General features: G+C 38.4%; 1 protein-coding gene across 1 annotated transcript in view; it reads left to right on the forward strand.

Moving 5' to 3' along the window:
* LOC142150724 (uncharacterized) overlaps positions 1–26,509 on the forward strand; it is a 122,158-nt gene that overhangs the window by 88,741 nt on the left and 6,908 nt on the right. The window contains exon 2 of the mRNA XM_075205917.1: positions 11,548–11,702. Within this exon, the coding sequence (XP_075062018.1) occupies positions 11,548–11,702 (155 nt within the window). The remainder of the gene's footprint in view (positions 1–11,547; positions 11,703–26,509) is intronic.

Raw genomic sequence — 26,509 nt, forward strand, 5'->3', positions numbered from 1 at the left:
ATAAAATAACACAATGTTTAGACAGGAAATGAAAGTACTTGGGAACATATACACAATTCTCCTTTGTGCTTGGAGAATTCTCATTATACATTTGCAAATAAGCATTTTACATTTGCCTAAAAGCTATTATTATTGGCAATGTTAAGTTTGTCCTGAGCTTGTAAATATACCTCTGGTTACTTCTTATCAGAGAGAATTATGTTTACTCTGTAGTCAATACACTAAATGCTAGATGGTTTGAAGTGTACCAGCTGCCGTGACACAGTGGAAGCCGACATTTTGCTGGGTAAAAAAATATTCGCAAGAATGCAGCCTATCTGTTTATTAGAGACCAGTAACATCATTAGGGCCTCATTTCATTAATACACTCTGGGGATTCAGTAATGTCACTGTTGCCTAGTAAACTGTTAGATCACATGCTCATGTCACGAAAATTGGTTCAGTCCACAAAATGGCTTCCTACACTGGAAGTCATTTATGATGGGCAAAACAACTGCTCCAATGAGGAAAATACAGCTTTTTAACCCACTGTGGGCCTCAATTTGCGCAAATGCACATAGATTTCTAGTATAGCACATAGTTTTGTGGAGCAAAATAGGCGCATTTGCAGAAGAGTAGAAATTTGCACAGGGAATGGGGGGAGTTTAGTGGAGTTGAGGTGTTCCATCTGAAGTATGGAAGAGGCGCTCTGGTTTGCCTCATCGGCAGAGCATTGCAGAAATGAGGTTTAATTTTGCAGAGCGATATCACTGTAATGCAATGTAGGGATGGAGAGGGTGAATTCCTTATAGTGCACAGCCGCTTCCCCTTGACAAAATGACTTGGAATCAGCACTATCCCAAAATATTCCCCATAAAGTGCGCACTGTGTAATTTTAAAAAAATAAATAAATAAATGAATGAACAATGATCAGTGTACCCCCAAATTGCTCAACTAGTCCCAACACTAGACAGGCTGGGCTTGTTTCCACTATAACAAGAAGACTACAAGCATGGGCAGTGCCAACGCTGGCATGTCCAGCCCCCCACCTGCCTGGCAGTTTGCATATACGCAGCTCTTCCGCACGAAGGACCTCAGTGCTCCTATTCTGATGCCAGCTCTGTTCACAGTGCCCTTCTGCCACACTTACCGGGCTTTCCATGTTCCACCTGCCCTGAGCATGGAGTTAACCTGCTATAGTTAAAACAAGTCTGGTTCTCTTATAGGGGGATATGCAGAAAGTCCCATACTGAAAAGTTTTGGGGACCAGCGGAATTAGCCAAATTGAAACCATATGAGAGGTCAATTTATCACCCCAGTAGTGCTAGTATAAAATCCATTATACCAAAGGAGTAAAAGGTAATTTACAAATTTTCAATAAACTTTAATTGGATGAATGTCTTCCCTAAACCCTCATTCACCATGATATAAAATAATAATGTCCAGAGTGGGCTGGATGGAGATTTGTGGAGGTATGCTGCCCTTTTTTACTTTTTATTTCTGACACAGTGCACTGTACATGTGGACTGTTACATTACAGGGGGCTGGTGAGCCTCCAAATGTGCTTCTCCACCAAACAGGTCTCATTAAAAGTATATAAGGCTGAGAAGCCAGTTTCTAGGTGCACTAGGTAATAAAAAGATTCACTCACACTAAAGTGACAAACTTTTAAGACGTATTTAATCCATAAATAAGGCTAAACCCAGTTATATTGTAGGGCAAATACAGAAATACAGAAAATGTGTTTAATTAAATGGGGTGACGCTAAAAGGGGAGGAGAATGTACTGTAATGTGGGAGCCATCAAGGCACACAGGTTGAAAGGGGGTTGTACAAAGTAGCTCAGGGTATGTAGAGGGTGTTCGGCTGTAGGTGTTGGGTTGTGTGATGCTGAAGATATAAGGGTACCGGTCAGTTGAGATAGTTTTCAATGCTTTATCAAAGATGGGTTGAGCGCAGGAGAAAATTCCTCAGGTTGGTTCTAACTCAATGGTTCTCAGGCCCGGGTGATGAAACTAACATACTTCAACATGGCATCTTGTGGCAGGAGGTTGGTGTAAGGGCTCATCCACACCACATTTTAACACTATGCATGTAAATTTACAGAAGGTTTGCTGTGCATTTTTGATGTGCTTTAAATACTCTTATACTCTTTAGATGTGCTTTTAAATAAAAATAATAACATTATTATACAAGCCAATTTTACACAAGTTTTTATGACATTTATATACTTAATTATGAACATGTTAAAAGAAATCCATGAAACCATAGTATTTTTTTTACATTCAGATTCAATGTGTTTTATACACCTCCCATTATAAAATTAACACACATTAGCATAGTAGTTTAGGAAGCATTTTAAAATTTTAAACACAGAGCTGTAATTTTTCTAGACACCATTGAAACCAATAAATTCAGTTTATAGTGAGCTATTCATGTGCTAATTAGCGCCTGGATGCGCATTTACACCAGATTAGAATTAAGAAGCTCTGAGGAGTGGGGGTGTCATCCTGCGGACCCCCATCCTAATGCAGCAGTCCCCGGGGTTCTCTTTTGGATAGCCCGCCTGCCGCCCTCTCCTGGAGAGATGCAATGCAATCTAACAGAGCTCCACCTAACTAATAATAATCTATCTATTTAGAAAGTCATTATTTCCAGGCTTGTCCCCACAACCAAAGTCAAACTTTAGCTCTCATTTAAATGAAGCAGTTGATTTAAAAAAAAAACATCCTTACCTTGCATCTTGTATTCTTCCACCTCAATTTGAACTTAACTAAAGCATGAAAAGCCCATCAGGGAAATAATATCATTTTCAAGTATTTGCATTGCAATTTACAAGTGATATACATTGCTGTGTGTGCCAGGAGAATATATATATATATACAGATAAAAGTAAAATTTGAGGTACGTATGTATGGAAATAATCAATGGTGGTGGCTGCCATCTCAACCAAGACATGTGTGTCAAACTACAGTATTTGAAAAATAGAATAAACACTCTTTGGTTCTGCTACTTATTATTTATACAGCACCACCATATTCCACAGCGCTGTACAGAGAACTCACTCACAGTAGCCACTGTCCCATTGGAGCTTACAGTCTAAATTCTTCACCACACCCGCGCTCTAGGGTCTATTGTAGCAGCCAATTAACCTACCAGTATGTGTTTGGAGTGTGGGAGGAAACCGGAGCACCCGGAGGAAACCCACGCAAACACGTGGAGAACATACAAACTCCACACAAATAGGGCCATCGTCAGTAATCAATCTCAAGACGCCATGACCTCAGCACTGCAATGCTATCCGCTGTCTAGAAAACTGGTCATGTGACTCACCATACAGTTATAAGGTCATTCTTTAATCTTAAGTCTTAAAGTTGTTTCTGACAGGCGCTATTTTTTTTTCTCTCCCCATTAAAATGAATATAATCCTGCGTAACCTCTTTACTGCTGGAAATGTTGAGTCTTTGTTGTCCGTTCCAGAGCTGAAGAGGTCAGTGTTAATTTCAGCATAAGACGCTTTATGACTTACAAATTCATTTTTGGCTCAGCAAAAGATCTTTTTCAATATTCCCCACAATGCTCATTATAGTAAAACAGCTTTCGCAATAAACTATCATTGTTTGTTTCTGCTGCGGTTTTTACAATAGGACGCATTGCTCCTGAAATATATCGTAGAGCAGGGCAGGCTCGCAAGCTCTAAATTGCCTGTGTGCCTACAGGGACGCTGTGTACAATCATTAGGCTGTAACTGCATCCATTCATTCCAGAAGCAGGTAGCGCGTGTGCATGTGTGTCACAGTGTTTCTCTACCACTACACTTAAACCATCACCCATTCATTTGTAATGGCAAAAAAGCATTTTTTAGATCGGTTTTATCATATATGCCATTGAGAAAATTGATGTTATTAATCAGCTAAGAGAGAATATTGTCTTGTTTGTTCATGTTTTATTTTACAACTTGCTTTACCTTTTTTTTTTTTTTTTAAATACTTACAGGATTTTCCCTTATGCATAACCATGATATTCAGTGTGTGTTTTACCGAAGGAAGACCGATGATGGTCTTCTTGCATATTTACCCAGCTTTTGGTTGTGCTTTGCCCGAAACAATGAATATCTATTGCGCCGATTTGATCTTTCCTTAAATATAGTGAAAATTCAGTGAAATGTTTAAGCTACTTGTACAAAGACATGAGGAGTTAAGCATAACTACTGTAGGTATGAAGATCAAGGGGTAAATTTATCAAGCTGTGAGTATGAAAAAGTGTAGATGTTGAAATTAGCAACCAATCAAATTCTAGCTATCATTTATTTAGTACATTCTACAAAACAACAGCTAGAATCTGATTGGTTGCTTTAACAACATCTATACTTTTCAAACCCGCAGTTTAATAAATTTACCCCCAAGTCGTATATACAAATATTTCACACCAAAAAATTATTTAAACAAGAGATAAGTGTTTAATAATATACATAGACTTTCAAAAGAATGTCTTAAAATATTTAAAACACATATGTGAATATGTGTGTGTCTTAGCCTAACGTGCTGAGACTTGTAGTCCTACAACTGCTGGGGAGCCTTTCCAATTAAAATTTTCTATACATTTTCAATTAAAAATAAGTACGTATTTTTTTTTTTAATCTGTAAAAGGCTAAGCTTATATAATGTCCCTTTAATTAATCCAATGCTAAAAATATTTCCTACATGTATTACAGGGAATCATCCGAGTTTTGCAACTTTTTGCAAAATAGTGTTACTCCCACTTGGGAGTGCTATCGTTATAGAGACACATTGCTACAACTGTTCCAGATCCGTAAACATCGATAAAGGGTTTCTTTCTATTTAAATAATACAAAATAGAAGCTACTTAAATCATGTAATTTATGTTCTGCCAGAACTGTGTTTGCATATTTGTTTGCTGTGCCTTGAGTATGTGTTTGTTATTCTGTTATCAAACAAACGCAGTCCAACATAAACCAGCCACCAATATCGCTGTGGAATATGTCAGAGCTCTGAAGTGTAACAAGACACGAAACGTCTACGCTCTGCTACTACACCTGAAAATGATAGACGCATGATACATGAAATTTGGAACAGAGTGGTGTATAAATAACACCACTTTGACATTTACCTCTTTGGGTTTTATGAACTCCATTTATTCTAAGTATGTTAGCTGACCGTCTCTGAGTGTTTCTGTCACAGGCTTTTAATTAAACACCTACTCGCTCATTAAGACTCTGTCCTTGGCCAGCTCTGGCAGAGGAACAAGGATGTTACAGAGCTTTGGCAGATATCTGTTCGCGTTGAGCAAGGCAAAGCTATGAGCAGCAGCTGCCAGCAGCAGGCCGAACAGGAAATAAAGAAATTGGTTCCTTCATCAGTGGCATGTCATTCCTGGCGTGAAGCAGGCAAACACGGGAATAAAAAGGAATCAGAGGGCCATCTGATCCGAGATCTGCGCTCCCCAGTGACTATGCACGCTCGTAGCTCTGCTGTTGTATGGCTTTATAAAACATTACCTTCAAGGCAGACACTTCGCATCACATAAAGTGTGTGTGTTTTGGGAGGGAGGGGGGGGGATTTGCTGCTCAAAATGTATTGATGCAACTTTAAAAGGAACATTCTTGAAAAATCATTCTTATCAATGCCAACTAAAACAAAAACTTGTGATATTTTTTATATACTAATCTTAGTATTACTTTTATTGTATTTTTGAATGGCGGGATATTTCACATTTTAACACAGGTGAACAGGGAAGAATTAATATTGCGACAACACATCATCAGTAGGGTAACACTGACCAGTCTAATGAGGGTCTAAACCTAGCTCACGTTCCCTATTAGTAGGTGAACAATTCAGCGCTTGGCAAATTCTGCTTCACAATGACAGGAAGAGCAGACATCGAAGGATCGTAAAGGGACTTTGCTATGATCCCTTGTCTGACTCAAGCCATTATATTACCACTTCAGAGCTATCTCAAAATTAGTGTGGTAGTTAAAATACCGTAGCTTAAAAAGTGTTTCCCTCTTGATAAATAGGTTTATAAATTCTGAACTCATTGATACATTTTAAGATGTATGGTGATCTCCATTATTTTCTAACATTGCTCAGAAATGCAAATCTGCACGGAATCAATTGTTAACAATCAGCAATTAACTTTTATCTGCCTGGTGCAGGTCCAACAATGAAAAGCAAATGTCTTAATGGTAGTGAAGATTTGCAGCTTAGAGTAATCTTACTAAATAATCATCTGTGTCATCATATTGGGAATAGTGTGTTTATTGCAATACCTCCACCTCAGTCTTGTCCAGCCTATGTCTCAAGTTCACATCACTCTACTCGAATGTCACAAATATAGATAAAAACGCATTCAATTATAGGATAGGAATCGCCCTAAATAAAGTTTTAAAACATGTTTTAAAATGTACCCCCCCATTAAGCCACACCCCGTTCATTAACAATTGTCACTATTTGACTGTTGTGAATATTTGCTCTACTCATTACTTCCCACAAACTAGAAATAGCATAAATAATGTAGGACAAAAGAAATGTTCTCAATCTTTTATCCTCCTAATTGTCACCAGTTTCTGAGTTACTTTGCAGAAAAGTATTATTGAACTAATTAAGGTATGCTATGGATCTCATCCAAGTCCCCTGTTAAAACCTCAGTACGTTGTATCCTCTCCATCATCTCTCCGAATCATAACTGCCTTTTTAGTCATCATATTCAGTCCCTCTAAAATAATTCTTCAGGTCACAGTAAGCAAGAAAGGGCTCTGAGGCACGCTATATTTTATAAAAGCATTATGATGCTGATGCCATGCATTGATTTACAAAAAGGCTATTCATTTTTATAGACCTCAGTAGGACTGCAAAAGAGGACCATATCCTTCAGATCATCAGAAGCCGTGAATGATATACTGAGGTTTACTATAATGACAATATAAAAAAAGGTTTTCAGGAGGTTAAGTACATCCGCCCGTTATGAAAGAAATACAGATAAATAAAGTTGGAAAAATCCAACAACATTATAGATTGTTTTCCTGCTGAGTATAACTGCAGATAGATCATATATTTTGCCCAAGAACTCAGTGCCTGCTAGTTTTACATGACATTTAAACCGTTGATAATTGTATATAGAACCTCGGCTTCCTATAACAGATATATTTTAATATTTACATTTTTTTTTAATTGTTAACATAACTTAAACCCGGACGAACATTGATTATTGTTGGTATAAGCAATAATAATATGAAATAATAAAACAAAATATGCAGGGACTGATGTGAGTGAGTTCTCTGTAGAGCGCTGTGGAATTAGTAGCGCTATATAAATAGGTGATGATGATGATAACAGGGGCGCACGCAGCGGGGGTTTCTGGGTCTCCACACATTGCAATATGCGGAACTAACATTCCCTGTTTTTAATATATAGAAAATAAGTTAGAACAGCATTAATTGTGTATTTGGAGATTTCAGAGTATTTATTATTATTTTTTTAAAAATATTGGCAACCCCCCTCTTGCACCTAACGTTGTAGTGCAGAGTGCAGAGGATCAATGACTTTTCCAAAACTATACATTTATTGAAGAAACAAAAGAAGTAAAAACATTTTCAAACATCAAAACATTCCACTATATTTTTTTAAGTAAAATTTGGAGAAGGGGGAAGGGACACGGGTGGGCAGGTATATCACATATAACAAAGTCAATATCCTTAAAAAAAACAACAATAATGTGTATAAATCACTTAGATTAAGTTAAGCTTTTATGATTAGGTTACACAATCATATATTGGTCAAACCCACAGGAGACCCAGAGAAGACAACTGGTATACTCAATAAATACTATTTGCATCCAAAGTTCAAGAGAGAGTTGCCGCCAGTACATAGGAAATTGTAATCTTTTCAGAAGATCTCCCTAAAGTACCAATGGGCCCATATACCATCAAATTTGAGTTGTTTGTCATGTAAGTAGTAAGTGATGTTCTCCATGCATGCATTGTGCCAGAGGTAGTTTTTGAGGGCTAGAATAGAGGGGGGATCCTGTTGTTTCCAGTTTTTAGGTATTAATGATTTTGTGGCTGTAAGAATATGAGAGGCCAGCTTGTTAGTTTGAATACACGCATCTTGTGAGGAGCGAGAAAACAAAAAAGTCCAGGAGTCTTTGGGTATTGGTTGCTCAGACCTCAAATTAATAATTGAATGGAATTGGTCCCAAAAGGGGATTCTACAAGGGCATTTCCACCAAAGGGGAAAAAAAAATCCTCTATGTCTACAGTTCTGCTAGCAATTTGGGTTTGAGTCTGGAAACATTTTAGAAAGCTTTTTTTACATATATATATATATATATATATATATATATATATCGAAAATGTATATATATATATTCTACAAATAATTATAATGATTATTGACACTCATTGCTGGCAGACATATGAAATCCCAAGAGCCATATGCCCCACAACATTTCTGTGTCTCTCAACTTTCCAGGAAAGACATAAGATGGATCGACCGAGCACAATCCACAATCCAAAGGTGGGAACATTGCTTGCTGCTCTCTCATTATCCTTCTTGCCTAATTTTTCCAATCTGTCTGGCGAAGTTCTTAAATAAAGATGCCTGTAACACTTTATTGATTTTATAACTCAATTCTGGGTGATGTTAAACTAATGCACAAAATGCCATTTGCTATTTATATCTAGAAATCCAACTGAGGAGTTCACTGAAAACTATCAATATGCACCAATCTGTCACAACATTAAAACCACTGGCCTAATATTCTGCAGGACCCCCTGGTGCCGCCAAAACAGCTCTGACCAGTCGAGTCATGGACTCCACAAAATCTCTGAAGGTCTCCTGTGGTGTCTGGCAACAAGACACAGCAGCAGATCCTTTAAGTCCTGTAAGCTGCAAGGTGGGGCCTCTATGTCTCTGCGTTGTTTTCCAGCACATGCCACAGATGCTTGATTGGACTGAGATCTGGGGAATTTGGAGGCCAAGTTAACACCTCATGTTCCTCAAACTACTCCTCAACAATTTTTGCAGGGTGACAGGGCACATTATCCTGCTGGAACAGGCCACTGTCATCAGGGAATAGGGAATACTGTTGCCATGAAGGAATGTATTTGGTCTGCAACAATGTTTAGGTAGGTGGTACGTGTCAAAGTAACATCTACATGAATGCCAAAACCCAGTAGAAAATTTCCCAGAGCATCACACTGCCTCCGGCAACTTGCCTTCTTCCTATAGTGTATCCTGGTGCCATCTCTTTCCCAGGTAAATGACTGTGAGGATACCATGCTTAAAACCGTAGTTCGCTAAGTACCTGGCCCTCTAGGTTCACAGAATCACGCAGGTAAGTAATCAAGAAAGAGATTATAATCTCTTTATTCACACAAGTGTATACACAGGGTAAATGCAAACAGTGCTACACATAGGAGAAATAGACCCCCCCACCAAATATACAAGTGTTATCAAATCACCAGTAACAATCAAACCACAAAAATAACCTCACCCCACAGAGTTCTCAACAGGTTCAGAGTGCTTGCACCAAAAGAGTCTCAAATTGCTCCACAAGATGGGCCAGTGGGCCTGCCATCTGACCCGATTGGATGTTCTGTAGACTAGATGATCTCGACAGCTCACCCTCAGTCCAAATTTTCCTCCTTAAAAATCCACAGCACTTCTCCCCCCTCCCGGGTCCCCCCTTTCCAAGTGTTGCAAAATCCCCCAGCCCTGGATCCTTTCCTGGACAAACCCCCAGGCACAGTCCATGTTTATTGGTGACACAGGGAAATTGGACAGTGACAAGGGTGGAGAAAAGAAACCCCCTGCTGTTCCCCTGCCACAAAGTCTGTCATATACGTGCTTAGGACAGTGTTCAGTCAATTCCAGAATCCCACCTCTTGATTTTAGATTGGGCCAGACCCTCCCATTTTTAACCCATTCCACTACTTTGTGATGTCACAGAGGCTCCAGCTGTTCCATACTTTCTGTGACAACCTTCCTCTCCCTCCTGGGAGACAAAGCAATTGCGGATCTAGCCACTGAGTGGAATTTAATAACAGTGTAGTAGCCCAATGTAATCCAATAGGCCCATTGACTGACAGACTAGTGTGGACTGATATTGCCCTGATGTTACCCTGTCTTGTCACAATGACACACATGCACCTGGCTGTCCACATGATGCAAAAGAAAACGTGATTCATCTGGCCACCTTTTTCCACTGCTCAATGGTTCAGTTCTGGCACTCAGGTGCCCATTGTAGGCTCTTTCAGTGGTAGACATAGGTCAACCTGACCAGTCTGTGGCTACACAGTCCCACAGCACAGCAAGCTGCAATGCACTGTGTGTTCTGACACCTTTCTATCATAGCCAGCATTAAGTTTTTCAGCAATTTGTGCTACAGTAGCTCTTCAGTGGGATTGGTCCATATGGGTTAGCCTTTGCTCCCCAAGAACATCAGAGCCTTGGTTGCCCATTATCCTTTCACTGGTTCACTAGTTATCCTTGGTTGGACCACTTTTGGTAATTACAAGCAACTGCATGCCAGAAACACTCCACAAGATCAAGGCTCACTATCGGCCATTTGAATTAGGAGCCATGGCGAGCCACTAAGTCCCGCCATGGCTCTGGCTGTGGTCTGGAGAGACCATTGCCTGAGGGGGAGAAGAATAGAGAACTAGAAGAGTGGCGTTATCAAGAAAAGAAGAGAAGAAAAAAAGAGAACCCAGGGCTTGAAAAGGTAGTCATTTTTTTAAGCAACGGCAGAAGACCATCGTAGACTTAAGCGCCAGACTGGAAGAAGAGGAAACGGTGGGGAGAAAACCGGATTCCTGAATGGAGCAGGTAAGTATATTTTACATACTTTGCTAACAGTGTAAACTGTCACCTGTATTGGGCTTAATGGCCGTGGGCATATTTGTGGGCATAAAACCCATGCAGCAGGTAGCCAGGCTCAAGGACCGTGGGCTCCATTAGTTTATTTGTAGATCCTTATAATAGTATTACTTGGGGCATATTTTAATCAATCTTAGAAGCTTTGGACCACAGTAGCACAGGCTCAGTGACTGTCCAGTAATTATATTTTGGGCACAGTACAACACTGTCTTAAAACCTACCCTACATTTAAATCAGGCTTCGAAGCTAGTGCAGCAATTTTTCTAGGCTCATTTCTAGTCCCATTTCCCCGCAAAGTCCCCAGCTGCCATTTTTTTAGTGGTCACTTAGAGACCTGTTATTCTCCCTGTGTATTGTGTCTCTGCACCCTGTGGTCAGGCCAAGGTTGGTCCCTGTTCTATTTTGTGATTGTATTGTGTTTGCATTGTCTCGCTGTTATTGTTTACTGTGTACTGCTGTTCTCCCCTATCCACTGCATTGTGTTGTTCTGTTTGCCCCAACAGCCTCTGAGAGAGATAGAGTGAGGGAGAGAGAGAGACAGAGAGGGAGGGAGAGAGAGAGAGAGAGAGAGAAAGAGAGCACACAATGATCAAGAAAACGGATGTGCTGGAGAGTGATCCTTGTCATTGTGATTGTTTGTCCTTGTGTGTCTTGTGCTTTGTTCCCTGCAGGGTGTTGTGGAATGCGATTAAGGAAAAGAAAATCTGTTTTTGGCAAGATATTGAGGAAGCTCTGCAAGGGCAACTGGTACAAGACTTCAAGAACAATCGATAAAACCACACTGGGAGCCCTTTTGTGGATGCTCCAGTGGTTGTATCAAAATCAAGTAAGATGCATGTGCTACATAAACAAATTAAGGGTTGGTAATCAATGGACTACCTCTCAATTAATACAAAGATTTGTAACCAGTTTAATTCTCCAGTAGGGATAATACAATTGTGTTTTAAATTTTACACATCAAAATGTAAAATAATAAACGTGGGAAAAATTAAAGTAAGCAATCAGTGGGAAACACCAGTAGACAGCTGGTCGTATAGGGAGATGTATTAATAGCATGAAACGTTAGGTTACATTGCCAATTTTTAGGTCCCTGATAAGACCGCACCTCGAGTGTATAAAGTTCAGGAGGTCCTAAAAAAGACATTCATAAAATAGAAAAAAAATCATAGATAAGCTATTAAAATGGTCCAAAGGCTCATGAAAAGACTGGACATGTACAGGTTAACCTGGGTACACACTACAGGTTTTTCACCCGATTATAGGGCCAATCACACGATAAACGACCATTTGGCCCAATATTGCATTAATGTGTATGCTCCCACAATGAACAATTATCGTTCCAAAGCACATCATATTGATCGTTGATTTTATAAACAGACTAAAAATCTTGTTCAACAATGGAACAAAGTCGTTCCAATTTTACAGTGTGTATGCTCTCACAATCAGCAGTGTAAGCAGATCTCCATAGAGTTTACAGTGTCACTATCTTTTCAGCCAATGGTTATGACAGATGAAGAGCACAGATCTGATGGTAAATCTTGTAAAGTGTGTACACATGAACCGGCATGCTGATAAGGAATTTCAGTCATTGGTAAAATCGTTGACGATATCGCATCCGGAGACATTTTCTGTAATGTGTAGCCAAGCCTTAGAAAGGCAAGGTACAGATGTTATAGAAACATTTATATGTATCAAAACTATTAAAAGAGTTCACAAAGGCAATATTTAAAATAATAAATAAGAGGATTTTTTGAACAAGGGGACATGCTTTAAAGACTGGAATGTAACATCAGGAGAACTTTTGTTGATGCATCAATGGAATAATATCAGCAATTGTGGTGAGGTATACATATTATTGTTTATTCTTAAGGTGTCAGAAATGTCCGCAGCACTATACAGTGGAGAACATATGATAGAACATATGATAAAGGCATAACAATAGGCAAAGTAATGTACATACAGGAAGCACAGGACGATGCATAAGGCATAATAGGCAGCTTGTATAATAGGTGTCGTAAAGAACATGCAGAAGGCAAAAGACAAGGGCGCACAAGTGGACCAGGATGGAAAAGACAAGAAGACAAGAGGAAGGAGGGTCCTGCTTGTGAGAGCTTACAATCTAAAAAAATAAAAAATAAAATAACAATTTCCCAAAATAAAAGAAACACACACATGTAAAATGTAGACTAGATGGACCTGGAGGATCTCTTCTGCTGTCAAATTCTATGTATCTATATTTCTAATGACACATTATTTGTAAACTATGTGGACAAAAGAATTTGACCACACCTATTAATTAGTGAATTGACGTGTTTCAATCAGACCCGTTGCCAGAGATGTATAAAATCAAGCACCTAACCATGTAGTCTCCATTTTCAAACATGTGTGACAAAAAATGGGTTGTTCTGAAGAGCTCAGTGAGCGTGGTACTGTGATAGGATGCCAACTTTGCAGTAAGAGGGTTCATGAAATTTCATCCTTACTGGATATTCCACGGTCAACTGTAAGTGATATTATTAGCAAGTGGAAGCATTTAGGAACAATAGCAACTCAGCCACAAAGCAGAAGAAAACCTAAAATCACAGAGTGGGGTCAAGGACTGCTAAGGCGCATAAAAGTTGTCAATGCTTTGCTGATTCCATAGCTGAAAAGTTCTGAACGTCCACTGGCATTAATGTAAGCACAAAAACTGTGCGGCTGGAGCTTAATGGAATGAGTTTCCATGGCCGAGCAGCTGCATGTAAGCCTGACATCGAGAAGCCCAATGCCAAGCATTGGATGGAGTGGTGTAAAACACACCGGCACTGGACTGTGGAGCAGTGGAAAAGTGTTCTGTGGAGTGATGAATCACGCTTCTCTGTTTTGGCAGTCAGATGAGTGAGTCTTGGACGGGAGAACGTTACCTGCCTGACTGCATTATGCGAACTGTGAAGTTTGGTGGAGGAGGGACAATGGTATGGGTCTGTTTTTCAGGATTTGGGCTAGGCCCCTTATCTTTAGTGAAGGGAAAACTTAATGCTTCAACATACCAAGTAATTTTGGACAATGCTATGTTTCCTACTTTGTGATAACATTTTGGGGAAGGCCCTTTTTCATTTCAACATGACTGTGCCCCAGTGCACAAAGCAAGGACTATAAAGACATGGTTTGATGAGTTTGGTGTGAAAGAACTTAACTGGCCCGCACAGAGCCCTGACCTCAACCCCATCGAACACCTTTGGGATGAGCTGGAACAGAGATTGCAAGCTAAGCCTTCTCATCCAACATCAGTGCCTGACCTCATAAATGCTCTACAGAATGAATGGGCACAAATTCCCACACAAACACTCCAACATCTTGGGGACAGACTTCAAAGAAGAGTGGAAGCTGTTATCACTGCAAAAGGGGGACCTACTCCATTGTAAAGTATATGTATTAGCATACAACAGTCCCTGTTGATGTAATGGTCAAGCATCCATATACTTTTGTCCATGTAGTGTAGATGTAGCCTTGGGCTTTTAAAATGCTGATTCCATCTTTGTTGACTCCTCAGCATGGTGGAATGCATGTAGTTCTCAGGATGGCCTTCTTAGAACTGTCACTAATCCTGAGCGTGCACTATGGCTTAGACAGTGGTCAGTGGTCCCAGGGAACCATATCCTACTTCTAGAGAGATGACGTATGACTCTGACATTGTCACCTGGCTATTCTTACCTAGACCAGTGCATCTCTTTCATTCCTTACATTTCTTTCGTCATGTCTACTTAACATGATTAATTATTATTATTAATAATAATAATAATAATAATAATAATATTATTATTATTAAAACAAACAAAAGTACATATTGGAAGACGGGGCTGAAATATTGAACTGCCCAAAGCTGCCCAGTGTTGCGCAATAATTACAAAACAGTAATAGTTCAGACAGAAGAACAGAGCAATTGTCATAGTACTTAACAGGTGTTTTAACTGGTAGCCAGTGTGCAATAATGAGTAATCATTGATATAAATAGTATTTCTGGTACACCAAATAAAGATCAATTTTATGAATTTGATTTGCTGTACAGCTGTGCTGCAGACGTACCGATGCTGCTCTGAACTTGTACTAATTTGGAGTACCCTGTGCTCACTGAATGAAGATGATCAGCAAACATTACTGACCACAGATACCCGTTGTAAGTTTGTGAAAGACAATTACTAAACGCAACAGGACACAGCAATTCCCATAGTGATCAGTGGGCATGATAGCAACTAGTCTGTGGGCAAAATGTAATAACTATTACTAGAAACATTAATTCTTGCAGACGAATCAATATCAGTTCTATAAGCCTCAGTTTCTGCATTTATCAGTCTTGTAATGCATAGTTGTGCTAGTGCCATTATTACTCATAGCACAACTATACCACAGATTAGAATGAATTGACCTTCACCGTCTCTGCTTATAGACTATAAATTCCACCAAATGGAAATGTAAAAATTCAGTGCGAAACTGCCAATCCACGGCATGAAAAAGCAAAAGTGAGTATCAAAATTTGTATCGAAAAAAACTCACAACTTTCCAAAATGACCTTTTCTGCTGCAAAATTTGATTCCCATTTCACTACAGCTTTGGTCATCTCTAGAATTTGCCTTAGTAGATTCAAAACAGACACTTTGGCCGGATGATGTAGCAGAGACACAGGATAATGCAGAGGAATGCATTAAGAGGAACCAGTTACAGTGTGTACCTAAACTATAATTGAAGGTAGAGTGGGGTCCCATTCACAAAATTGACCTATTGTGTCTCCTATACACGTGGCAAGAAAAAGAAAAAAGTAAGAAGAAAAAAGAAGAAAAAACTGAATAAATACAAAGATACTGAGCAGCATTGGTAAAGATTTGATGAATGAGGGTTTTAAAATTACTAGTCTGCCAGGCACTGTTGGCGGAAATCCTGAGATTCTTACTTGGCATCTGTGCAGGTATTCAGCCAAACTCCACTGCAGCTCAACAATGCTGCTGTTTAGTGGAAAATGTAATAGGTACAATGTTATCAGAGATTCTTGCACTTAATAGTCTTAAGATAAATTGCTAATAAATATGAGATGTCAACAGTAAGCTAATTCTAAAGAAAGGAGGAAGGACACTTGTTACTCTTCTGTTCTTTTCATTGATGTATTTGATTGATCATATGTACTGTAACATTATACATTATCGTTTGTACTCAAGCCAATAACTAAAATGTAGACAAAGGTGACAACTGAATTTAAAGTTTGCACTGCTATTAAACTACAGTACTGTTGTCCCTGTTAGTAAATTATGTCCATGTACCTTATTATTGGTTGTTAGTGATGTTATGGCTACTTTATACAACAATATATCTTTAGATAAACTTCATCATCATCATCTTTGTTTATTTGTAAGGCGCCACAAAACTCTGCAGTGCTGGAAGGTCAGAGTTACAAATCATACAAAAAGTAAAAACGAATCGCAGATACTAAACAGAAGAAGTGCAGATGAGTTTGACAAAGGAGTTGAAGCATGAGACAAAGGGTATAGAGGGCCCAGCTCGTGGGAACATGCAGTCTAGAGGAAGAGGACAATGCGGAGATAATAAGAGCTAGTAGGACTCAGTGGACATGGCACTGCAGCTAGTAGAACATGCAGGGTGTAATCTCAGGTTGGGGTAGGAAAGGCTATAGGGAATAGGTTTGTTTTGAGAGATTACTTCAATGATTTAAGGTTGGGGTAAAGTCTGGTCAGGTGAGGTAAAGAGTTCAATTATAAGGGAGCAGCACTGGAGAAGTCTTAGAGGCTAGAGAGAGTGGTAATTACCAGAGAAAAGGAGAGGTGGAGGTCAGAGACAGATTAAAGAGGGCAAGTAGAAGTGTATCTAGTGAAGAGGTCAGTGGTATATGAAGGGAAGAAGACGGGGACGGTTTTAAGGTATGGATGAGGTGCTTAAATTAAATTCTGGAAAAAATTGGGAGCCAGGGTATGGATTTGTACAGTGGGCTGCAGATATGGAGTGGCAAGAAAGGAAGATTAGCCTTGAATGGATGGTAGAGGAGAAAAACAGCTGAGGGGAAGGCCAGTTAGTAGGAGGTTGCAGTAGGGTGTGTGAGTGAGAGAGTCGTTCCAATTAATGTAGGAAATGCATTGATGAGCACTGAGATATAAGGTAGAGTGGAGGTGGAGTAGAAGGAGGCTGGGAAAATATGTTCATGTGGAGAGGTGGTGAGATAGAAAACATGTGATATAAGAGGGATGATAGTAGATGTATTAAATAAGGGTAGTGGAATCAACCAGTACAGGGTACTACAGAGGTGGTTGTAAATAAGGACATATTTGTGGTGAACAACAGAAAATGTAAGTGTGGGTAAAAGGTTAGGATACAAACAGCACCAAGAATAATCGGTACAAACCATAGTGATAAAACAATTTTAGGAAGCATGGTTTGCAAACAGTTCAATAGGGAGTGTCCAAACATTACACAAAGCAGGTGCATCAGTTAAAGGGTAACAGGAACTCACAGGAGAGTGTTGAATGTGTTCTCCTGTAGCAGTGTTTTCAGGTAGAACAGTTTCCTCCTCTTGTTGAACTCCTGTATAACTCTAAATTACAACGCCTAACTCTTGAATATACCTTTGTAACACACTTAGAAGAAAAACACACTAAACACTAGCTATGCTACCAATCTAGGTTTGCAGCCTGCACATAATGAATATGTGAGGGTAACAGAGAATAGGAAAGTTTGGAAACAATGTTTTAAAGTTTATGTTTTATCCTCAATTATTTCGTATCATCCAGTAAAATGCTTTTCTGAATTGGATTTGTTTGTTTATTACACTTCTTACTGGATGCATGTCATTGTTATCACCATAGCACATATGCAGACAGATTTGATTACAAATGCAATTAATGTCTTTAAAAAAAATCCCCTCACCTCCCTCTCTCTTATTGTTCTTCAAGTATCAATTAAAGCACTGCCTCACCTTAGCCTATCTTAGCGCATAAACTTTAATGTCACTCACAGGAGTTGCTTGTAAGAGAACTAATCAGGAATATTCAAACTATAGGACGCTCTTGCCATTATAATTTATTCAGGCCGACAAGGAAATTCTCATTGTCAGTGACACAAAACAATGCAGACAGTGTGCAGACAATGCATATTTTACAGAGAAGTATCTCAATCCATGATTACAAAATAAAGTGGTTCATGCATTAACTAACTTAACTATTCTACTAAGCTGATATCACTGGTTTATCCTTTATAGAATTTTTGTTATCTGTAGTACATAAAATTTACACCTAACAGATCAGGGATTTATTCAGATTCTGGTCTTTAAAAAACTAAGCTTACCTGTATTAATCCACATCTGTTCCAAGAAAAGGGCAGGGGATTTGTAGGCTAGTGAGATTATAACCGGGCAATGTACTGGTGACCTGCAAAATCCTACTTTCAGGTTAAAAAGGGAGCAGGCGCTTTTTCAGTCCTTAGTTGTTTGTGGAAATTGTGTGTTGGTGTTTTATAAATAAAGTTTAAAAAAAAGGGAGCAGGTGCAAAAAGTGATGAAAGGATAGAGACTGAATGGAAGGGAAAAAGATTGCCCTGCAGAAGAGACATGGTCAGTCACCAGACTTCTCCTACACTAACTGCAGGAAGAAGCTCAAGTTGACCAGTCACTGTGTTCTTCCTCCTACATTCGTTTAATGAGGAGCTTGTTAACTAACAGTGATAGAAGATTAGGTACAGCAGGGAAAGTGAAATTCTGGAAAGGCGCATAGGTGCAAAACATGGGGGGAGAGGTCAGTATTGATACAATCAATTGAGAAAGTGCTAGCACAATAAATAGATGCAGTACTGCTATAATCAATGGAGGCAAAATTGCTATAAACGCCCTAAAGATTGATGTTTTTTCCTCAAACCATCATATAACATACATGTGTACCCAATATTAAGAACCTGGTAATAAATAATGACAGACTGCCATTCATTTTTGGAAAATCACAATCAGCACTTACAGCCGCTTTAATTAAGACATCAGCGCCCCATGACCCAACTTCTTTCAAACCCTACAGCGCCAATGTATTGGTTGCTGAATGCAGGGCTTTGCTACCAAGCTGTGGCCTAATCTTGAAATAAAAAAGTTAGACAGCCGAACAATAAACACGGTAAAGACATCAACGTAACTGGTGGCCACCAATTCGGTGAAGAGAGGGCAGGAAATCCCAAAGGAAGAGGGAGGTGGACAGGAAGCAGGGGACTTCTTTTAATCAGTGGAGATAATGTTGCTGTACTCAGTATCGGGGTTTCTAAACTATACTCACATGGAGGCACTGCTTCTGTCATCAATATGTCAATTCTGGTTGTGTGTAGGGTGGACAGCATTTCATAAAGACAGCAGAAAGTGCTTCATACAGACAGCACAACCAGCTCATCACATACATGGCACTGTGTGTGAAGAGCCAATAATTCTGTTTTAAAAATGTAACATTTTTCTGCAATTGTGTGTGTTAGATTTTCTACTGTTTTAATAGGATGGTATCGATAGCTGTTTCTGATACACATTGGTGGAAGAAGTTTTAAAAGGGGACAGGCATTCAGTGTCTTAAGCTATTTACAACCAATCACATGCTCCCATCTTTGATATTTAATGTACAATTCCCATTTCAGACTATTTTATATCTATTCCTTGCAAAGGCAGCAACTGGCATTGTAATACTAACCTTTAAAGCGTGATAAATTGTAGCAGACAACATAGTGAATTTCGCATTTGCTGTAATATACTCAGCTTATTATTATTATTTATTATTACCATTTATTTATATAGTGCCACTAATTCCGAAGCTTAACCATTAACTGTTTTACATAGCATTGTTATATAATGCACATTTTAATGTAGCAACTTGTGTTGGAGTTTGCAGAGCCCAAAAAAGTGTTTCTAGTGCAGTTACTCTACTCATAGCACCAGGGATTTCAATCCATTAATATTAATATTATTTTCTAGCCCATGTGACTGAGATATCTGTAAATTTCCTTCAAAACCATACATCACTATAGGCATTCAGTCTTGTTTTTTTTTTTTTTTTTCAAAATGAGAGCAGGCATTTTTTTGTGAATGTTGTAATTCCAAGAGATCATTTTTGTATTAGCAGGTAGTGTATTGGTGATTAGTGGGCTATATGAGTTTCCATGTGGCACTATATTTATGTTGTATGTTTTTATATAGCACCACTAGGAGTATGCAACACCTTACAGACACACAGGGTGCATAACAGTATATCGACAAAATATAAAATTAAATTAAGAAAATGGATCAAGAACGCAAAGAAAGAGGCCCTTGCCCAATGAGCTTACAATCCAATTACTAGTTAGGAGAGTTGTGTGCACATTGGCAGTTGTATTGTATTTCATTTTTGTATATTATATAACCTAAACTACCAATGCAAGTACCCCATGCTTAAGAGGAGTTAAACAAAAAAAGTATTGTGCCTATGAGAATTTTGAATGAGGTACAGGTGACCACACAGGCACCAGCTACACATTTTCCAGGAAGGGAAGAACCAAACGTTTAATGGGCGCTGTAGGAAAAATATAATTGCTATTTATCGTAGTCCATTTAATTTTATGTTTATTTAAGTTACCCAGAAAATAGAAAGTATTCCAAAGTAGATTTGTTTATACAAATGCTATGTGTGTGTTTTATGAAGAGCAAGATAGTAAACATAAAATATAAGCCTAAAATAGCTAAATGTTGGAAACTAAATTACTAATCTTTAAAAAGGACTAAAGTCTGAAGTCGCCTACCAGCAGAGAGACACTTAAAAAGATCTCGAGTCCTTAAAAACAGCAGATAAAAGTAATCTTGAAAGTGAATGAAATGCCTCTTAAAAATGGGTTTTTAGATGTAGAATATTTAATTCTCTGATAAAAGGGACCTTATTTCCTCAGCAAGAACTATACAAATAAAAATGCACATCTTAAAAGGAAAAGCAATGAGCAAAATTGACCTTTCTGGGAGCAGGTAGATGAGAGGAAGTATTTTGCTAATCCTAGCTGTCGGTGATTGGCTAGAGAGGAGCGTGTTAAAAATATTTCCATCTGGACTAATCTGCTCCCAGTTGAATGAGCTGAGCCCTTTAGAGTTAACCTGACATTTAGCAATAATTACCCTCTACTGTAACCTTGACCCAATCTAATGCTCTTTTTTTGTGCCCAAAGCTTCCCCACCTTGACTTGTATGTTAGAGATAGCAAAAATAAAGATATACAAATACATGAGACCATTTCAGTTCCAAACAATAAATAAGTCAATATAAATAAAAAGCCTTAATTTTTTAATATATAGTTGCATATATTGCTTTCGTTGTTTTTTTTTTTCAGGAGATGTGTCAATCAAGAAATAGTGACATCATATTTATAAGATAAAACATTATACGTGCTTTGGCTTGCTAGAGGCACGTACCCAGGCTCCTCTCGCCCAGTGTCACCGTGTGCTGTGTGCGACAAAGAGGCAGTGCTGATAAAGATCGTGGAACAATAGACCAGCGAATTGGATATGAACAACTGTGTTTAACCAAGATGACAAGATGCTACAAGATCATGCACAGCTTGGTACTCGGAGCCTAATCCATAAGACGTAAAAATCACCTGCGAGCACAGAGATAGATTCAATGTCCATAACATTTAGATTAGAATCACAGGCTAGGATAATATTTGTCATCTTTTGTATAAGGGTGACTAAGGAGCCAGGCTGGTCCAAATTACAAATTGCAGTTGGGGACATCAAACTGTCAGGCAATAAATAGCAATAATGATAAATAATAGAAAAAAAAGGGCTAAATGAAAGGTGGTGTTCAATGAACTTAACACACTGGCCCTTTAACCTTTCAGTTAACAAGGTAATCTGATGGGCATTGATTTTTTTCAAACCTATTACTAACAAGGTGATAGAATGATGTCCACACAGATGTACTGAATCAAATATTAAACAAAAGCACAACATAAAATACAATTATTGGTGCCCTTTCTTTCAGCCTGCTGATTATGACATTACTGAATATGCAGTGTCCAGAGGATTTACAAATAGGCGCGTTCTGCCTCTGTTCGGAATCTCTTTATAAATAATTTAATAATAACTGCATTCCTGCTTGACTTTAAAGGAGCAGTTTGCTGATCTGCATTCATGGGTTCACTAATTAACTACTTTATTCTGCTGTACAGCAGAGCTAAAAGAGAGGATGGGTACAGACTTCAGAGACAAAAGAGCTTCTAGAAAGAGGAAGCAGCAGTAAGGTGAGACTCAGGCCACTTCACTTGTCATTTATCCCAGGAGGTTGGGGGGGATAACTATGCAGGGGCTCAGCCTTCAACCAGTTTTAGAAATTTACAGGTCATTGTGGCACCTAATTTGTGGAAAACGTCTATGGGAAAAAAAAAATCTGTTCTTTACAGCATCTTGATAATAATCTCCTCTACTCATTCTTGCTTTTTATTTTATCCTCCACAAGAAAAAAAAACTACTGACATTTTGTTTGAAAAAGACAAAAAAGAGGGATAAAGGGCAGAGTGAAGATAAAAAAAAAAAAGGATAAAAAAAAGGTAAAGGAACACAATGAACATAAAGAACAAAAGTAAATCCACTATGGGGAATTCAGTTAATCATTGTATCAGAAGACAAATAAAATCCAGGGAAAGCTTTTCCAAGAGTATAAAAAAAAAAGTAAGGACACCTAATATTAGATTGGAGCCACAGGAACGAGGTACGAGGCAAATGCCTGTATTGCAGTCTGTCATTTGACACATTTACTTCTGTTAGACAATAATATTTCTATGTCTGACACACAAGGAAAATCTTGATAATATACTAGTGACGTGAATAGATGTAATAACTGCTGTTAAGTTGATCCTTATATTTGATAAGCAGCAACATCATCACTTCTATTTGAAGAGCAGTGATGCAACTAGTGTAAAATATATTCCTACATAAAGTAAGCAATGATATCACTTGTGTCCTATGACTCACTGGGAAAAATTAATGACGGAATGTAGAACTCTCACTGAAGCCCAAACACATCTGTAAATGGGGTCATCTCATACAAGCAAATTGTTTTATTTCACAATGAAATTGTATATTAATGGAAGTAATATACCCCATATTGAAATATGAAAAGGACATTAGAGTTAAATGGTTGGTGGCTTTGTGCCTTTATTTGGTCACAGAACTCATTGACAACTTGCCCTATGCTTATATTTTACCATAGTGGTAAAGTGTTATTATCTTAATGGCCCTAGTGATGTGGTTGATGATGTACACCTTTAGTGAAGCGCCAGTCAAGCACCATTGGTGGCACAGACCAGAGACTCAGATCCATTATTTATTCATTACCATATAGTTATATAATTCCAACATATTACTCAGCACCGTACAGAGAATACTTCACCTATTACTTAAACTAATAAAAATTTGAGATCAGATCCAACTTATTTTCCATTACACTATTTCTATTGATCTTCTTATATGTTATGTGTACGTGATCTGTCTATATATATATATATATATATATATATATATATATATATATATATATTTTTTTTTATAAAAATGGCCCCAAGATAAATAAGTTTCATGAGAAGGAAGGGGTTTTCTGACGGCCATTTAAATCTCTTACTTGAAGTAAGTAATAAATATTTTCATTCAATAATTCCTTAAAATACAAAGCTTTTGGGTAACTTCTCAATAAACCCGGCAGTATGATGGAGCAGAACATTATCAAATGGTAGCAATAAATCAACCTTTAAATATTCTACTTAATATTTATACAATCTACTTGTTTGACTTTGATGTATTAAAGTGTTCATATCTGAGTTTATATTCAAAACCCTGTCGTCTATTCTGGTTGTGTCTTTCTCATGGTTCTATTAGTAAACATGGCTTCCATTTTGTTTTCTTGTCCTTTCTTGGTCCTTTACCTTCATCATCATATCTGTGGCTTTGATTAACAAACCCATTAAAGGGTTGCATATGAGACAAAGTATCGCTGCTTTAAAAATCTCTATCTCCAAAAATGTTTTCAATTTGTTCAGTAAAAATTGTTTATGCACCGGAGTTTTCTTTTTTCTTTTTTTTTTAATAAGAAATTCATGAAATAAAGCGTTTTATTGTTCAACACTTTTAGCAGTAACAATATCAACTACTACATCTAATATAATTTATGATAGCCAGCTCTCTACTTCTTAAAGAAAAGAGAGACTCAACCATCTAGATATAGATTAGTGAACGTAAACAAATATTTCTCAGAAATTGAAAACGTGAAATAAGTAACCTGGTATTAGCAGAGTGTGGAAATACAATATTATATGTATGTGTTAGCTCATGGCTAAATCTTCTACTAAAAAATGATGGTGTTAATCTTCCCGATTATAGCTGGTTTACATTTGTGTCCTGTTTTTTAAAGTGAACCCGTCATCTGCATGAACTGAATGCAGCAATTTCAAAATGGCTGCCCCCACTGTGTGTAGATGACAGGATAATTGAAACTAAGTTCTGAGCATGTCATGAAGTAGAGCTACAATTTGCAGTTATTTTGTGCATTAAGATGACTTTATTAGAAACATGTGGTCCATTCTCATTTATATTATAGATGAATAAAACACCTCAGCTTTATTTAATGCAAAAAGTTAGTGAGTGAATGTGATCATCACGTGTGGAGTTACATGTACATTTTCTCATAAAGTGAATTATTTCCACTTCCAAACTGACGTCCCCTTGCTTATGCATGAAAAATGGCAATCAAGCGGTTCCTGGAGTGTTGGCTTTTTTGCTCTTATTTGGAGACTTGAGGTAACCCAGGATTGATTAGGACAAGTATTTCTCCCCCTCTGTACATTCAGAGCTGTTGTCTTTTGAGTTCTTCTTCCTTTTGCAGCTAAACTTGTCTCATCAGGTCTCCATCTTGTAAACCTATAGAATAAGCTAATGCAACACAAGAATGGACCCTGAAAAACAAATGTCACATTTTGTACCATTTGGTCGAGTATAGCAAATGTTCCTTAGCAACTAAAGGTGGGGGTGAAAACACCCTTAGGTGGAGGCAGAGGAGAGCTGGCAAAGTTTAGCCCTGGGGCAAGCTCGACTGAGCAGCCTATTAGGAACATTTCAAAGGATAAGAAAATGCAGGTGGCCCAGTGACGCAGCCTAAGGTAGTCCACTATGGGACCAGCCGGGGACAGATACCCCCCTTCCCCCCAACCCAGCCTGCCCTTGGGTGAAAGGTCAGCTGCCTTTCAGTCATAATTAAAATCAATCAATTAATCAATCGTCAAATTCTTTATGTTTTTCAAATACATGATCCCCTGCACTAATGTGAGAAATAATTTTCTGGTTCATAAAATTTCTGTATACTGAAAATAATGGAATCAGTTTAATGATTACCTCAATGTCCAATAACAATATCCCGGCCTTTCTTTGCTTGGAAATCTTCACCATATGATAAATTGCATAACTTTGTGATATTTCCAAGAGAGGCAGAAGGAATGAAGGGAAGGTTGTGACTGATTAAATTCAGCAGGATCTTCATTTATCATTCCTTGAAAACAGAAGCACCCTTTAGTTCTAACTCAATTTTGGTTTAAATTTCATGTGACTGTATGAGTCTTCTTTACCAAAGAATCCCAGAGCTACAGCGGTTTAAATTAATTAAGTGTTGCAGCGGTTAGTAACGATTTTTTTGGCTTCCCAATGAAATCACTTTATAAAGTGGCAAATTTCTTGTGTGTTTGCTAGCTGTTTATCTGGATGATGGCAGGAAAATAGGTTTATATTGCTTGATAAGAAGGACGCTTCTTTATTTACCACAAAACAAAGTAGATTTCGGCTCCACGCAGATTGACAATAATAAGTCTCTTGTAAGTTCTAAAGCTAGGTACACACTACAGAAATTTCAACCAACTTTTTATGCCGAGCGATTTTACATGCGATCGATGTTCCGATCGCTCGGTCTATGGACTGCATACACACTAGCCTTGTTTAGGACGTTAAAGGGAAGAGCGGACATCCCTTTAGCCACTTTTTACAGCCATGTTGTCGTGAGCAATGACTGTATATTCGTACTCACTGTTGTGGATCGGTCGGAAGTTTATACACACTACACAACGGAAACGAGATTGGAACGAAAATATTAAACGGTACGACCAACCAAATGAGGCTACAATCGTCCATTTGGGCAGACTTTCGACCATCGTGTCACTGCACACACTGATCCGACTTTTGAACGAGCGGTCGTATGTCGGCTGATTTAGCCGATTATTGGTCGAAAACCATGTAGTGTGTACCCAGCACTAGTCTGTTTATGGAATAGATCTTTTAACCCTTTGCTAAAAATATTCTGTGACTACACTGAACAAAATCTCCCTATCTCTCTGACCACTTTAATAGAGTTTATAGTACATTTTCCATATTACTCATACTTGACAACTCTCCTGGAATGTCCGGGAGACTCCCGAATTCTGGGTGGGTCTCACGGATTCCCGGGAGAGTATGACAGTCTCCCACATCTGCCCACTTTCTAGTGAAGTGGGCAGAATTAAATCCAAAATGCCTTGATTCACCGGGAATCGCGGCATTTGGCCCCCCGCTGTAAAATGACGCGCTTGCGGCATTACGTCATAG

This window comes from Mixophyes fleayi, chromosome 4 (genome assembly GCF_038048845.1).
Source record: "Mixophyes fleayi isolate aMixFle1 chromosome 4, aMixFle1.hap1, whole genome shotgun sequence".
In the NCBI taxonomy this organism is placed as follows: domain Eukaryota; kingdom Metazoa; phylum Chordata; class Amphibia; order Anura; family Limnodynastidae; genus Mixophyes; species Mixophyes fleayi.